At 41.4% G+C, this 17670-nt stretch overlaps 1 protein-coding gene across 1 annotated transcript in view; it reads right to left on the reverse strand.

Annotated features, from left to right (window-relative positions):
• Window positions 1-4670: 4670 nt before the first annotated feature.
• mxd1 (MAX dimerization protein 1) overlaps window positions 4671-17670 on the reverse strand; it is a 33262-nt gene continuing 20262 nt past the window's right edge. The window contains exons 5-6 of the mRNA XM_052041000.1: window positions 16602-16761; window positions 4671-10729 (exon numbers count right to left, since the gene is read on the reverse strand). Of these exons, the coding sequence (XP_051896960.1) occupies window positions 10539-10729; window positions 16602-16761 (351 nt within the window). The 3' untranslated portion in view covers window positions 4671-10538. The remainder of the gene's footprint in view (window positions 10730-16601; window positions 16762-17670) is intronic.

A 17670-nucleotide genomic window follows, 5' to 3' on the forward strand; every position in this document is an offset into this window, starting at 1 on the left:
CCAGTGTGCCAAAAGCCTTCTTCACCACCCTATCTACCTGTGACGCCACCTTCAGAAAACCATGTACTTGCCTTCGAACAGTGATGTTCTCGTGTGGGGAAATTACTGCATGCAAGATATAGGCTCCCACTGCATGTTGTGACATATTGAAGAAACCCTTAAGTAGAGAACCAAACTCCTCTGTGATTGGGAGTCACAAACTTCCCTGGAGAGTTGTGTGTTGAACAGTGACCCACCCCTTTGTGTGGCTTTTGTCATTCAAGTATGGCATGAGCTTTAGTCAGCATGAAACCCTCACTCAATTACAACATATGTAATTTCCCACTTGTAGAGTCTGATTGGAGTGAACAACACCAACAGCCTGTCCTGCTCCAACCACATAGATGCCACGGCCAAGAATGCTCACCAGTATCTCTACTTCCTCAGGAGGCTAAAGAAATTTGGCATGTCCCCTTTGACTTTCACCAACTTTTATCGATGCACTATAGAAAGCATCCTATCTGGATGCATCATGGCTTGGTATGGCAACTGCTCTGCCCGGGACCGCAAGAAACTGCAGAGAGTTGTGGACACAGCCTAGTGCATCACAGAACCCAGCCTCGCCTCCATGGACTTTGTCGCTACTCTCGCTGCCTTGGTGAAGCAGCCAGTATAATCAAAGACCCCACCCACCCGGGTCATTCTCTGTTCTCCCCTCTCCCATCAGGCAGAAGATACAGGAGCCTGAGGGCACACACCACCAGGCTCAAGGACAGCTTCTGTCCCACTGTTATAAGACTATTGAACGGTTCCTTTATACGATGAGGTGAACTCTTGACCTCACAATCTACCATGTTTTGACCTTGCACCTTATTGTCTACCTGCAATGCACTTCCCTGTAGCTGTGACACTTTACTCTGTATTCTGTTATTGTTTTTACCCTGTACTACCTCAATGCACTGTGTAATGAATTGATCTGTATGAACGGTATGCAAGACAAGTTTTTCACTGTACCTCGGTACAAGGGACAATAATAAAACAATACCAATTCTCAGACTGAAATTCAAACTCTCTCACACCAGCCAAAACCACAGTTGGAGACTTTGGAGGGAAAGATTATGTAATCCAGGGTTTCCATCTGATAACAGCTGGCAAATTTACACGTGTTGGCAGCAGATGAATTCATACAAGGAATTCTAGGTATCACAGAGGAGCATAATCAAGAAATGCTGTTTAGGATTTCTCAGGATCTAGTCCTAACTACACTGTTAGAGCCTCCATCTTTTGGACAAGATGTAAACCTAGGTATCATATTCCCTTTCAAGTGGATGCAACAGTAATTAGTTCACAGAGGAGGGAATGCTCCCAAATGACCTGGCCAATATTTAAACCCAACCAACCTATCCGGTCATTATCACATTGATATTTGATAATGACCGGACAGGTTGGTTGTCCGGTCATACCACAGAGCTTGCTGGGCACAACCTGTCCTTTTCATTTTCTACCATGTGAACTGAATTTCAAAAGTTCGTCAGTGGCTGTGAATTATTTGGGAGCCATTGGGTATACCATATAAATGAATTGCTACAAGATTGCACAAGGACAAAAAGAACCCAGCAATATAAATGGGGTGCAACACAGGTTCTGATGAAGTAACAGGACTGCACCACAACAGTCAAGTGTAAGATCCCACGTTTTGTAGCAAGCCAACGTGGGTCCCTGACAGACTGAGGCAGAAGAAATTACGCGAGGGAATAATTAGCAGAGAAGTTAAACGGATACTGCGTCATCTGCTGTGAAAACAGCCAATAAGCCTCCCGGAGAGACAACAACAACGTTAAAGAGAATGAGAAGCCAAAAACAAAAAATGAACATCAGTGAAAAAAAAATAGTGGGACTGAAAGCCAAAGTTTGATAAGGTATTACATAGGAGTTACTAAGCAAAGTTCGGCCACATGGGATCGGTGGCAGTATATTGATGAGGACTATGGGACTGAAGGCCAAACTCCCACAACCTGTTTTGACAGAAATGGCTATAAAAAGTCATAGAATCATAGACCATGGATGCAGGCTCTTCGGCCCATCATCTCCATGCCAACCATCAAGCAGCCCTCTACACCAATTCCATTTTACCTCTTGCATCTGATCAACTCCCCCCACCCACCTACACCAGGGCGAATTTACAGGAGCCAATTAACCTAGCACATCTTTAGCACATGGGAGGAAACCAGAACACCCAACGGGAATCTATTAAGTGGTAATAATGTATATAGAAATTAATAGTAGGATTGGGCAGAGCCAACCTGGATTTACGAAAGAAAAATCATGTTTGAAAAGTGCATTAACTAGCAGACTAGAAACAGGGCACCAATTAACATGGTGCATTCAGATTTTCACAATGCCTTTGATAAGGTACCCACATAGGAGCCACCAAGCAAATGTCCAGCACATGGGATCAGCGGTAGTATATTGATGAGGATCAATCGATAGCATAGGAATGGGAGGGTCATGTTGCTGCTGCACAGTGCCAGGGACACAAGTTTGATCCTTGGATGCTGCCTGTGTAGAGTTTACATGTTCTCCCTGTGACTGTATAGGCTTCTCCCAGATGCTTAGATTTCTTCTCACCCTCCAAAAACACATTGGTTGGTAGGCTAATTAGCTGCTGTAAATTATCCCCAGTGTAGGTGGATAGTGGGAGAGTCAGGGAGAAATTAATGGGTACGTAATAGAGAGCAGGTGGCAGGGACACAAATGGGGTCATTGGAACTGATGAGGATGCTGAGCTAGCATAGACTTAAGGGGACAAATAGCCTCCTGCCATGAGGAAAGAGAATAATGGAATACAGATAATACAAAATATGACATTTCAGTTTGGAAGTCATCCCTGCTGGTCACAATCATTAATGATTTGGGTGAGGAGACCAAGTAAAGTGTGGCCGGGTTTGCTTATGATATAAAGCTGGGCAGCTGTGTGTGATGCAAGGAGGACGCGGAGGTTGTACCAAGGTGATAGCGACAGGTAGCTGAATGGTTGAGGATGCAGTAGGCAGAGTGAGATGTGGTAAAATGGAAGGTCATCACTTTGGTAGAAAATGGCACCAGAATGATGGAGAATTCTTTAAATGGTGAGAGATTAAATAGTGTTCAGAGGGACCCAATATCCTTGTTCACAAATCACTCAGTAATAGAAACCACAAGCGATTATGAAGTCAAATGGCATGTTGGTCTTGTATTCACATCCTCAAGTAGTAAAGGGTAAAGACACCTTACTGAAATTAGAGATTTCTGTGAGACTGGACTTGGAATATTGTGTACTGTTGGTCTGTTCTTCCCACCAAAGGATATACTTCCCAAAGGGAGAATGATTTGCCAGATTGGCTGTACGAGGAAACATGAAGCAGACTGGGCCGATGCTCTCTGGAGTTCAGTAAGGCAAGGGAGGACATCTTTGAAATGTACAGAAATTTTAAAAAAAAACCACAGAACTTAACAGGTTTAGCAAGTTATGTCAGAAAGTGGATATAGATGGATTAAATGGTGTCAGGTGGAGTAAGAAAATGTGATGTGATCCACTTTGGAAGGAGGAATGTGAAAGCAAAATTATTACTTAAATGGAGTGACACTGCAGAACAGAGCAGTACAGGATCTGGAAATCCCCATGCGTGAAATAAGTTAACATTCAGGTGGATCAAGTAATTAGGAAGACTAATGAATGGAATGTTAGCCTTTATTGCAAGGGGTGTGGAATATAAAAGGAAGTTCTGATGCAGCTTTACAGGGTGGAGCAGGCTTGAGGAGCTGATTGGTTTACTCCTGTTTCTTGTGTTCTGTGCCCTATAACCTATTCAGGTGATTACTGCAGGAATGGGGTAAACTTGAACAAAGCAAGGGGTTACAACTGGACACACGAATTGAAGCAAATCAAAAAATCACTTCAATTGACTGCTTTTGGTGAGTACAGCTGCAGGGAGTAGAACTCCACACACATCTGAGGCATCGATAACAACATCCAAGTTTGGTGCAGTACAGGGCAACATGGTGTAGTTCACAATAAGCCTACACCAATGCACAAACAAAGCCAGCTCTAAGACTTTAATTCAGGCACTTGCCCTGGTGAGGGTACTCAGCAATGGTACTGGCAGTGGATTTGTCCGGGCTTGCACCCATTAAAGCTTCCAGGACCAGGAAATGTAAATATTAACAATGGAAGAGTAAACTGAATGGTGGTTGAGCAGTTCCTCATTATCCAGGGCAACATTGTCTGTACTACCTCGTTATTTCCTGCCAGTAAATCTTGCCAAAGCACATTTAATGTCAGACCTTGCCTCTGGGAGATCAACCTCTATTCCATTGAGGGTGCTTCAAGTTCAACCCAAAAGTTGCAAGGTCAACATCTGAGTCTCTGCACCTCCTAGTTTTCCTTTCGGGTACTCACTAATTTCTTAATGAGAAACACTAATTCTGCCTCGTACTGCTGACTGGGTGTACTCCTGGAAAAGCAGGAAGAATACCTTTGTGAATTAAGATGGACAAAGAGATCCTCACCGTTTTGACTGCAATCCACTTTAGAGTGCTCCCAATTGGCCAGTGGTGTTTGAATCAACTTCAAGTGTGGAACAAGTCTGTCCTGCTGGAGGGCTGAGGCTGTGGAGTGCAATTACTGTCAACACATCACAACAGAGACAATATAATAATGAAATAAATTGTTTTTTTTATTTTATACAACAGTTGAACAATACATTAAGTATACATACACACAAACAAACATGTCTAACACATACAGTAGCCTGACACGTGCTACCTGGAATAAGCACTACTGTATGGTCTTGACAGAGGGATAAGAAGGTATTTACAATAATCAGCATATGAAAAATAAAGAATTGTGCCCTCCCCTCCATTAATCATTTGTGCATGTTTACGTTGAATTTTATCTTTCATATAAAAATTTAGTATCTCCCCCCCACCCCCAAGTGCTTTAATTTCTCGTTGTTCTGGCTCAAGATGGAAAGATCGGGGAAATGATTGGGACAAAATATTAATGAAGGATTGAAATTAATAGGATCCTTAAAACAAAACATTTCTACTGGGTCCGGAGTGGATGAAAAGAGATTTATTCTAACCGTGCAATGGCCAAAGCAGGTATTGTGCAGAGTACATTGAACCACAGTTCTCTATTCTCTGGCTCTTTGGCTGAAGCACAGAGACCAGGTGATGTCCCCATGGCAAGGGAGATAGGTTGCTATACTTCGTCACAGGCCTGCTGGAATTCCTTTGGATGGACACAGATACTGCAGAATATGGAGATAATCTTCCAATTGGGGGTTAATGACAGTGAAGCAAGTTAAAATTTTAAGTTAATCTATTCTGCTTTTAAAATGAAACTATAAGTCTGCCTTGCTCATCCAAATACACATCCTTAATGTACCTCTCCTGCACACAACTACAAGCATTCTTCAAATGTGTAGGCTTTGAATGGCTAAAAAAAAGTTTGTAAGAAATGGAGAAACTCCATACCAAAGGCAACATTAAAATAATTCAAACAGTTTACCAGGTTGTCAGGTATATAATAGATCAAAAGATCTTAAAAACTAGATCTGCAGAAGCAACCTGTGCCCGTGCCAATACTACCAGGGAGTTTCTGGAGGCACTTAACACATTCCCAGTGCCAACAATCTATTCCTTTCCACACTCTCCTGGATAAAGTGGTCTACAAGTCTACGCAAAGGCTACCCAAAACCAAGTTTTGCTTTACGATTACCCAACAGGACCAATTCCAAATGCTTTGATTTTCTGTGATAACACCAAGTGTTATGGGAACAAGGCCCCATTTCTTAAACTTATATAAAAAAAATGTTTTATGAAATATATTGAATCCACGTGGAGCTGCTGCTCCTCACCACTTTTTGAACTTAGTTACACAGGAGTTATTATTGATTCACAAATCATCACTGGCAGCTGGTTACAATCAGAGGTAGGGTCTATAATCACAATCTGGCACAGAAATTTAATTGGAAAAAATAATGTCTGGTCAACAGGGACTCAATTGCATACGTTTTTCCTCTATGTTGGACTTTAATTGGGCTTACTGTGTCCTGCTTCCCACCCAACCCTCCCAACTTGTGCACACTATGGAAGACATACTAGAACATTCACATGGACCCACAGAAATGAAGTGCCAAAGGACATACAAGGATTGTGGCGTTAAGTCCCAGACTGCACAGTAACCACAGCATGTAGAAAGCTTTTAACAAAGCAGGTCTCAGCCAGTGCTGACACTGCTCCACCATTGAAGAAAACTATTAGTTAATAACTCAGCCATATTCCAATCTAACCAAGCAAGGTCAGGTCTACTATCAGGTACAGTCAGTGTCAAAGCTGGGAGTTTAGTACAAAAAAAGGACAGCAAATTGAGCCACACAAAACAAGTTCACCGTCCAGTTTAAATCTACAGAATCCGGAGGACGGAAGTGCACAAATGTCATTAAAACGCCAGAGGAGAAGGCACAATTTCACCATCCTGAAATGGTGCATGTCCAATATATTCCTCACAAACAAATGCTCCAAGGTGTTTGTACTGCATTTCCAAAAGTGCTCAATTCAGAAACAAGGCAGTCAGGCCCCCCCTCCCCCCCAACGAGGTTCTCTCATTTGCACAACAGCGGAAAAGAGAAGAGATACTTTGGTGAGAGGAAAGACACACTGCAATGACACTTTTTAAATTACAATCTGCATAAACCAGGCATTAATCCACCCCTCACCCATTAACAGGCTTACTGACACTCTTCAAATTTTGTTTTATACTGCATTTTGGTTGAGAACATATTGAAAATTCATTGCATCATTGTGGTTACGTATCAGGTCATTATCTTATCACCAGGGAGGTAAGTGTAGTGCACTGTAGGCATCCTTAGCACCCAGCTCTACAACTGAAGACCCTGCTTGAGGTTTAAACATGTTTTCACCTCTGGTGTGCTGCTGGCTACAGGGCAAATGCCAAGGGTAGTGGTGGGAAAACAACTTCAAGTGCAAGTTATTGGAGGGTACTGCATGTTCAACTAGACCGTGCTTTAGGTAAGAATTTGTCTTGTAGCATATTGGTGTCAATAAGCCCAATAACAACTGTAAAATGATGAACCTTAATTATTAATTTAAATCTCACAATGTTAAATGGGAACATTCTGCAATTTCTGGTTGTAAAAAAATCCTTGTATGCCCATCATTAGTGAAAAAGATTAGTGCAAATGTGGGAGAAGAGTTGGTGCATCCTATACGCAATTAGAAATCAAATTTAAGTGAGAAGTACAGCTGGAAATGAGAATTTCTAAACAAAACTTCATGTGTTCTCTCTGCTCAGCAGAGTGACATATTGGTTCAATGTGTTGAATGCTCAGCATTCATCAGAAACCCACCGTGCAGGAAAAAAAAAGTACCAAATTTCTGTCTACAAACTGAATTTATACTGATGCTAACAGCAAACACACCTCTGGACTGAGTTTTTGTGTCTGCTATATGGTTCCTCTCATCAATTTATGCAGTAAAACTGTGAATGTGTGCAATACGCTGAGCTATTGATGCTACAGAGCTGTTTTCTCACCTTTTTTTTAAATAAAAAGCAGGGCAAGACACTGAAACTGCTGGAGTCAGTGCTACACTTCCGTTCAGTGCTGGCAATATTCAGGTACAAGTGCAGGAAAAGTTAGTTCCTGTGTCATGACTGGGGTGAACAGGAGGGGGGGGGGGATTTCAGGGGAAGATGCAGATTGAGAGAGACACGATAAGTGTTGAGAAGTGAAAGAGCTCCATAAGCGAGTTGTAATTCACCAACTTTGGATGCATTTACTAATTGCGAAGAGCATTATAAAAAGGGAGGGGGGAAATAACTAAAACAACAGGCAGGCTTTGATAGGGCTACAGTTTTACTGTAGCCAGAACTCTAAAACAGATCTATGACCACCTCCTGGAGGTGGTCTTTCACCCAGTGAGTTTGGCCTAGTATGTACAGCATCATACTGAACCCTCAAGACTAGTACAGGGGAACCTCCCATCTGGCACCAGATACAAGAAGTTAGAAACACAAGGGTTTGAACTTAACACTGATGCCATTCCTATGAAGATCCAGCTAAGGTTACAGAGTTGCAGTCAAGACACTTTGTTCAGCTGCCTTCCTGGACTGACTTTCGTTGTCCAGAAAAGAAATTTCCTGATACAGGTTGAAGAGAGAATCATTAATTCATAGTTGTAACAGATGTTTGCTGGTTGCTATAAGCAGGTGGTCTCGAAGACACCCATTTGTATTTTTGTGCAACTGTCACAAAGTGTTAATAATTGAACTGTTGCCATAAGCAACACATGGGTAAAAGTGGCCTGCCACTAAGAAAAATTACTGCCCCCGTCTTAGGTGTGTGAAAGGGCAAAGTTTCTTTAAAACCACACCAAACCTTTGTACCAATTATCTTCTTTTTTGAACTTAGAGCTTATTTTGCCGTACAATTATGATTAATAGCTAGAAACTGCACTAGAACTGCTATGGACAGGTCTTTAAATTCAGATTATCATTTAAGGAGTGCAAAAATAATACATACAATTTCAGTAATGCATCAACGGGCCTTTCACCTTTCTCACTGAATAGTGAGCAAAGGATTAGGTTTCATATTGCAAGTACATCTGAGAAATTGAACATCTAGAATACAAGTATTATTTTCAAACAGTAAAAGGGATCAAGCAATGTGCATTGGGCAAGGACATAATCCAAATATAAAACAGTAATGAATAAAAGTAGATTAAAATAAGCTTTGAAAAGTATCAAAAACCAAGGATGCCTCAACTTCCTAAGACAAATGGAAATGTTTGGCTCACCAAAATCCGTGGCCAACATCAAGTGCATCTGCTGACTTTCACAGGGGTATTTGTCACTGTGGACTGCATTGACTTGAACTTCTGACTCAATGAATCAGTTGTACTGCATGAGCACTTCCATTTAATACCAGTTGTTTGTGCATCCAACAAGCTGCTGTTACCTTTCCAGCATGGTAGCAGGGATGGAAATGGGTCAAGTCTGCTGGTATTTGAGAGAAATGTCAGGTCAAGGCTCATGATTCAAGACTGCTCATTAGAAATAAAAAGCAAGCAGGGACTCTGGGGTTTACCATGTAGATGTTTCAGGAGGCACATATAACATGCCAATGACCTTGGACTGTAGCCCAGGCAAATGGGTTCTAATTCCAACTATCCAGTACTCTGCTATTTATCCTTCTCACCCTTGGGCTATTCTACCATGTGGAAACATGAGTGTCTCCCGCCAAATTTCAAGGATAAATTCAATGTGAGCTGCTTGGAAAATGGCTTCTCACAACAATATGGGAGAGAAACTAAATAGACCGCAAACAGTCACAGACCTCAGAAGGCACAAAACATGAAGACCTTGCATCTGAGAAATTAAAGTGTTTAAGATTTATAGTGACCATAGAATTTGATTGTAGCATTATTTTCAAAACCCTTAGTGATCTTAGAACACAGGTGACCCATGAAAATTTCTCATGCAAAATATGCACATGAAAAATGCACATGCTGGAAATATTCAAGACTTATGGCAGTATCAGTGGTGGGAAAGAAGGAGTTAATCGTTCAGACCACCACTGTCTCTCTCCCTGAAGAGGCTACCAGACCTTTCAAGTATTTCCAACATCCCCAGAATTTTGCTTTTGCGCGAGAATTCTCAGTGAATTCAAACAAACCACCCGAAAAATGCAGGTGTTCAATCAAATTTGATGGTTAAATATTTATAAAATAAATCTTCAGACAGGGTTTTCACTTCTGTTCCAGTTTTTGAAGAGTAATCTTGTGGGCTATCTCAAGCAAGAGTGATTACATGGAGTGCACCCAGTATGGAAATGATTGGGGAATATGGTATCGGGAAGGTGGAATATCTAACGAATCCAATCTAATCAAATCGAAATTCACCATTACCGATTCCATATTAATTAACATATTAAGACATAAAAGTGGATATATGTTTGCTCTAACAAGTTATGTTCAATTTGTTGAAAACCTGAGGTAAGCTCTCAGATCACAAACTTGAAAATACAATCATACATAACAAGTGTCAGGCTGAGTCATTACTCAGCACCCTTGGGCAAAATTTCTTTGCAGGCTAACATGCAGTGTGGTGCAGTTGCCTGTGTGGCACACATGTGGCTATTTAATAGCTCTCTTTCCAGTCCAAGGATGCAAGCATTCCAAGTGCTTTAAAATACAGTGGGAGTGGAGAGGAAGATGGAACAATTTAAGAGGTGAAAACGGGTGTGCAAGAGTAAGCACATAACAGAAAAGCTACACCAGCGAATATATGAAACGTGCCTTCAGTCCTTTCCCTCTCCAAACCTTCCCTACTTTCTTAAAGTGATCTGTAGGTTCTTCAGGGGAAATCTGAAGTACCAGGAGACAATAAAACATGATGAATAGGAGAGAAAAAGACATGTTGTGCTACAGAACACTAAGTCCAACCATGGAGCAGTAACTCATCATATGAAAGTAGTATCCGACTGGACCGGTTTTCCTTATAGGCTGGCAAGAGTTTTGTGAGGAGCTGGGAGAAGTTTCATTCTCTTGATGCCAGTACTGAAGTACCCTTCGTCACTGCAGCTGCTCTTCACACTGATCTGTTCATCAGAGTCACTCACACTGCTATTGCTCCAATCCAGGTCCCTTGATATGTATTCAGTGCTTTCCACATCCACATCGATTTCTTCTGCAGGTTAAAAAAAAATAAGTATGAGAGGTTTTGCTCTTTGTTTTGTGTATGCAATCATTTTAGATTTCCTTCCTGCTTTTTAAGTTGCACGTTTAGATTAGAACATAGCAAGGCACAGGCCCTTCGGCCCATGATGTCTGTGCCGAACACGATGTCCAATTGAACTAAATCTCATCTGCCTGCACATGATCCATATCCCTCCATTCCCTGCATATTTGTCTGTCTATCTAACAGCCTCTTAAACACCACTATCGTATCAGCTTCCACCACTAGCCCTGGCAGCCCATTCTAGGCACCCACCTCTGTGTAAAAAGAAAACTTGCCCCACACATCTCCTTTAAACTTTTCCCAATCTTACTTTAAATGGATGCCCTCTAGTATTTGACAAATCGTTGTAATAATAAAAATTTTATTTTGTATTTTATAGAACACTACTACTTATTTTAGAACATGGCCATGATCCTTGAATGTAAACTTGTTCACTTGTACACCTATTTGAAATCCTAAGCGATTCCTTTTGTAACATTACAATATACAGTGAAACTATCTTACAGCACTTGGTAGTCCTCTCTCTTACCCTGCCTGATTTCACAGCATTATAACCAACCTCCACCACAGTCAAGTGATGCCTTTGTTTGGAAAATTACCAAAATTCCCTAGATTCACAAAATGTTTCATTAGATTAGAAAATAGCAATGTAAAAGGGAGATGGAAAGCAGGAAACTACAGGTCCGTTAGCTCAACCTAAAACACAGAAATTAAAGGAGCCATTTGACCCTTCAGGTCTGTTCTGCTATTCAATATCATAGCTGGTCATCCAAATTCAGTTATTTTAATTTAGTTTCAATTGCTTTCCATAGAAGGGAATTCCACTCCGAAGAAAGAAATTGCTCCTGACCTCAGTCCTAAGTGGCTTTCACCTTATTCTTAGACTGAGGCAATTGGTACTGTACTCCCCCACCAATGGGAACTTCCTCCTGGATCAAGTCTTTCTAGTCCCATTAGAATTTTGTAGTTTCTTTTTTAAAAAAAAACAAGATCCCCTCTCTTGCATCCAATCGGAATTATCGCTGCCATATGACATGAAATTTGTTGTTTTGCGGCAGCAGTACAGTGCAAAGACAAAAATCTATAACTTACAAATATAAATAAATAGTGCAAAAACAAAAGGAATGAGGTAGTGTTCATAGGTTCATCGATTGTTCAGAAATCTGATAGTGGAAGGGAAGAAGCTGTTCCTGAATTGTTTAGGCCCCTGTACCTACTTCCCGATGGTAGTAACGAGAAGAGGGTATGTCCTGGATGGTGAGGGTCCTTAATGATAGATGTCACCTTCTTAAGGCACCGCCTCTTGAAGATGTCCTCAATGGTGAGGAAGATTGTGTCTGTGAAGGAGAATGCTGGCTGAGGCTACAACTCTCTGTAGCCTCTTGCAATCCTGTGCATTGGAGCTTCCACACCAGGCAGTGATGCAACCAGTCAGAATACTCTCCACTGTACATCTATTGGAATTTGTAAGTTTTTGGTGACATACCAAATCTCCTCAAACTCCTAACGAAGTACAGCTGCTGGCATACCTTCTTCATGATTGCATCAATGCATTGGGCCCAGGACAGATCCTCAGAGATGTTGATGCCCAGAAACTTGAAGCTGCTCATCCTTTCCACTGCTGACCCCTCAATGAGGACTGGTGTGTGTTCTCCCGACTTCCCCTTCCTGAAATCCACAATCAATTCCTTGGTCTTGCTGACGTTGAGTGTGAGGTTGCAGTTGTGACACACAGTCATGAGTGTAGAAAGAGTAGAGCATTGGGCTAAGCACATATCCTTGAGGTGCACCCGTGTTGATAGTCACTGAGGAGGAGATGTTATCGCCGATCTGCACTGACTGTGGTCTCCTTAAGTCTCCAGTTGCAGAGGGAGGTGCAGAGACCCAGGTTTTGAAGCTTAGTTAATAGTACCGAAAGAATGATGGTTTTGAACACTGAGCTATAATCGATAAACAGTAGCCTGATGCATGTCTTTTGGTTGTCTAGGTGCTCCAAAGCAGAATGGAGAGCCAGTGAAATTACGTCTGTTGTTGGCCCGTCATGGCGGACCTAATCAATCCAATCTCTCTTCATATATCATTCTGGCCATCCCTGGAATCAGTCTAGTGATTTGCACTGCACTCCCTCCTTAGGAAGAACATCCTTTGTTAGCTAAGGAGATCAAATCATTAAGGTATGGTCTTGCCAAGGCCTTATACAATTGCTCCTGCACTTGAATCTTCCCAACATGAAGGCCAGCTGAGCATTTTGCCTTCCTAATTGCCTGCTGTACCTGGAGGTTTACTTTCACCGACTGGTCATAGAGTCACAAGAGTAATACAGCATGGAAACGGGCCCTTTGGCCCAACTTGTCCATGCTGACCAAGATTCCCAAGCTAGTCTCATTTGCCCACATCTGGCCCATATCCCTCTAAACCTTTCCCATCTATGTATCTGTCCAAGGTGCTCAAAGACAGCCAGATATCATTACACCAGGACACCCATGTCCCATTGAACCTATGCCCTGCCCCCTCTTTCCCATTCTGTCACCATTCAGATAATCTTCTTTCCTGATTTTGTCACCAAAGTGGATAAGCTCACATTTACCCATATGGTACTGTACCCGGCATGCATTTGCCCACTCCCCCAACCTGGACAAATCACACCAGAGCTTCTCTGTCCTCCTCAAAGTTCACATTTCCACTCAGCTTTGTGTGGTCTGCAAACCTGGATATATTACATTAAGTTCCCTCATTCAAATCATTAATAAACATTACGAATAACTGGGGTCCTAGTACTGACCACTGCAGCACCCCATGAGTCACTACCTGCTTGTCAGAAAAAGACTGTTTTATTCCTACTACAGCACCCTTATACCCAAACCCACATGCTTCAATTTTGCACCCTTACTGAAATCCCGAAAATACCACATCCATTGGTTCTCCTCATCCATTCTCCTAGTTATATCCTCAAAAAAAATCCCAATTGATTTGTCAATTATTCCTTTTTTTGTATATTCATGTTGACACTGTCTGATTCGGTCAGTGTTTTCCCCAAGCGTTCCATTATTTCATCTTTTATAACAGACTCCCACATTTTCCAGATTAACCAGACTATAATTACTTTTCCAGCTCCCCTCCAATCCACTGGAAATCTTCCAGAGTCCAAAGAACTTGTGAAAACGACCAGCAATACATCTATTGCTTTGAGGTCCACTTCAAGTAGTCTGGGGTGAAGACCCTGGCTATTTATCAGCCTTCAACCCATCAATTTCCCAATACCATTTTATTCAGTTCCTCCCTATCACAAACCCTATGTTTCCCAACATGTCTGGGAGTTTTCTTGTACCCTTCTTTGTGAAGGCAGCCAAACCATGTGTTTAATTAGTCTGCCATTTCTTTATTCCTCATTATAAGTTTCCCCATTTCTGACTACGGGACCAAAGTTTGTCTTCACTAATCTTTTCACACATCTACCATCAGTTTTTATGCCTTCTGCATGCTCACCCTCACATAATCTGTTTTCCTCTTCTTACTTAATCCCTTTGCTGAATTTTAAATTGCTCCCAATCCTCAGGTTTGCTAGATAAACAAAGGACCTCAGATGCTGGAATCTAGATGAAAAAAGCAAAAAGATGCTGGAGGAACTTGGGAGGCCAGGCAGCATCAGTCAGGAAAAACAGTCAACAATTTGGGTCTTCAGGGTCCTGACCCGAAACGTTGACCGTCTGTTTTTTCCCTTGGACGCTGCCTCTCCTGCCGAGTTCTTCCAGCATCTTGTTGTTTTTTTCCTCAGGTTTGCTGGTTTTTCTGGCCACTTTATATTTCTTCTCCTTTGATCTATTACTATCCCCAGTTTCTTACGTAAGCCACAGATAAACGATCCTTCCAGGTTTTTTTGTACCAGACACAAATGGACGATTGTTGTAATTCCACTGTCAAGCTTTAAGTAATGTTTCCCAATCTATCATACCGAAAATAAGCTACTATTAAAAATGACAGCAAAGCACATTGAAAAACCATGGTAATTAGACAGAGTCAGCATGGCTTTGTGAAAGGCTAATCACGTCTGACCAATGCTCTTTGAAGTAACACATATTGTGGATAAAGGGGAGCCAGTGGATGAATAATACTTCCATGTTCAGAAGGTACTTGATAAAGTGCCGCAAAGATTCCTGCAGAAAACAAAGGCTCATGGTGTAGGGCATGAATTATCGGCATGGATATAAGATGGTTGGGGTGGACTCGGTGGGCTTAGGGACCTGTTTCTGTGCTGTATGACTTGATGGCAAGACTGGTGGCTGACAATAAATGGGTGGTTTTCCTGGTTGGCAAAATGTAACTAGTTTTGGGTCAATGCCTTGGCATTATGTTTTTTTTTACAATTTATATAACTGATTTGGATAAAGCCATTGAAAATATTGTTACTACATTTGCTGGTGACACATAGGTAGGCAGGAGAGTAAGTTGTGAAGCAAATGCAAGGAGGCAAAGACTTGATAAATGTGGGTAATGTGAAAGTGTCCATTTTGGAGAGAAAAGTTTAAAAAAAAGATCCGAATAGCTTGGGCGTCCCAGTTTATAGTTCACAAGAGGCTAGAATGCAGGTACTAATATAGCTAGGGGAACCGAATACAAATGCAGGAGGTTATGCTAGAGTCTATATAGGACATTGGTGAGACTAAATCTGGAGCACACTCTGCTGGTATTAGTCTCCTTATTCAAGGATGGATGCAAATGTTTTGGAATCAATTCAAAGAATCTTTACCAGACTGATACCTGGAATGAGCAAGTCATTTTATGAGGAAAGTTTGTATCTACTAGAATTTAGAAGAGTGAGCTGGAGCTTGAGTGAAACATGTGATCCTGATGGGGCCTGAACAAAGTGATTGCGGAGGATGATGTTTTGACATTAACAATTTTCAATCTCTCAGCATCTAAAACAGCACTCAGTATTTGTTTTTCTACTGAAGTGGGTAACCTCATTTTGCTCCCACTTCATGTTTTGTGTGTCCAATCACTCAGCTTGTCTCCATCCTCATCAGTACTTACATTCCCACTTAGTCTCATGTCATCACCAAACTCAGAAATTATATATTTGGTATATTTGGCACAGCCTCAAAATAAAAGGGACAACCCTTTAGAACTGAGATGAGGAAGAATTTCTTCAGCCAGAGGGTGGTGAATCTGTGGAATTCGTTGTCACAAAGGCCGGTGGAAGGCCAAGTCATTGGGTGTACTTAAGGCAGAGATTTGTATGTTATTCATTGGTAAAGGGATTAAGGATTAAATCGGGAGAATGGGGTTAAGAAGAAAAAAAAACCAAAGTCAGTCATAATGGAATGATGGAGCAGACTTGAACATCCAAATGGCCTAATTCTGCTCCTATATCTTATGATTCCCTCAGCTAAACAGTTTATACAGGTTACGTTCAGGGACATATCAGCCATGATCAAAATGGCAGGGCAGGCTGGATCAGCCAAGAGGCCTACTCCTACTCCAATGTTTTTATGAATAGTTGGGGTCTGAGCATCAGAACTGATACTCCATTAGTTTCAGAGCCTACTAACCAGAGAAAAACCCCTTTATTCCTTTCTATCCATTAACTATCTCAATCTGCACTAATGCATTACCCCATGGAATGCATAATGGTCATTGTTGCTGCTACAAATGAATAAATCACAAAACAAAAATAAATATAATTCTGAAGCAATTTCACAACTTTGTGAGAATTAGAGGTAATCTAATCTCTACACCAACAGAAGTGCTGGGAGAAGTTTGTGATAGGTTAATCTGTAAGCAATTGTTTTGCAGTAAAAGCAAGCTTTCCTTTAGATATTACCTTGATCAGAATCTGATCTCTCTGAAGAAACAGTTGATCCTATGCTATCCATTCGCGTCCTCTCAATATTAAGCAGTTCCAGCTGCCGCTTCAAATGACGCTGCTCCCGTTGTAGCTGGTCAATCTGGTGGAGAGCCCTCCTGTCACCTTCTTCAAGTGTCTAGAAGGAAAGACAAATACTTGAAAAAGAAAAAACTACAGATCCTGGGAATCCAGAATAAGTCAAATACTGGAAATACTCAGCAGTCAGGCAGCGTGTGTGGAGAAAGAGAGGGGAACAGAGGTAACATTTCAGGTGGATGACATTTCATCAGAACAAGGAAAAGTTTGAAGCTGAGTATACTTTAAGCTGAAACAAAAGAAGAGGGATGGTGAGAACAAAAAGGAATGCCTGTTATAGGGTGGAGACCAAGAAAGAACAAATGAACACATGGTGGCTAGTGCTGCTAGCCAAGAGATTTGTTTCATACACATTGGCCAGTAGATCAGGGGGTCTGTTAAAAGAACATGAAATTAAGACATGCTCAAATAAAAATCCCAACTACTAGGTGTCACAAGGATCATCTTATGTCAGCTGGATGTACTAAATCACCTTAGGGTGTATTTTCATTCCATTAATGTTATTGATGAGGAAATGCCTCCTTTCTACTTCATCTCCTAAGCATCTTCAGATCAGAATTTCAATGAGGGTGACAAGGCAAGGGCCTTGAGATATCTGTCATCAACATTCACCACAAACACTTACAGGAGTAGCACTGAAACAGTGGCACGATATAATAAGGCAATCCAACAAGGGCTGGAGGAAGTAGACCATGTAATTACACAGGCCATTTCATTAGAAATAATTTTGTTTGCTGTCAAAAGCGTAAACAACTGGTAATTGTCTAGGAAACCTGAAACACACAGAGTGTAGTTACTAAGAAAACATCTGATTGCCATGAAGTTTTGTAAGACGTTACGTTTGATACCATCTAATGACTAGCACTTCCTATGCTGTGACAGAATACTGGAATTAGACAAGTTTTTCTGCAGAAGTAATGAGGCTACAAAATTTCACCCTGCAGCTTAC

This window comes from Pristis pectinata, chromosome 29 (genome assembly GCF_009764475.1).
Source record: "Pristis pectinata isolate sPriPec2 chromosome 29, sPriPec2.1.pri, whole genome shotgun sequence".
NCBI lineage: Eukaryota > Metazoa > Chordata > Chondrichthyes > Rhinopristiformes > Pristidae > Pristis > Pristis pectinata.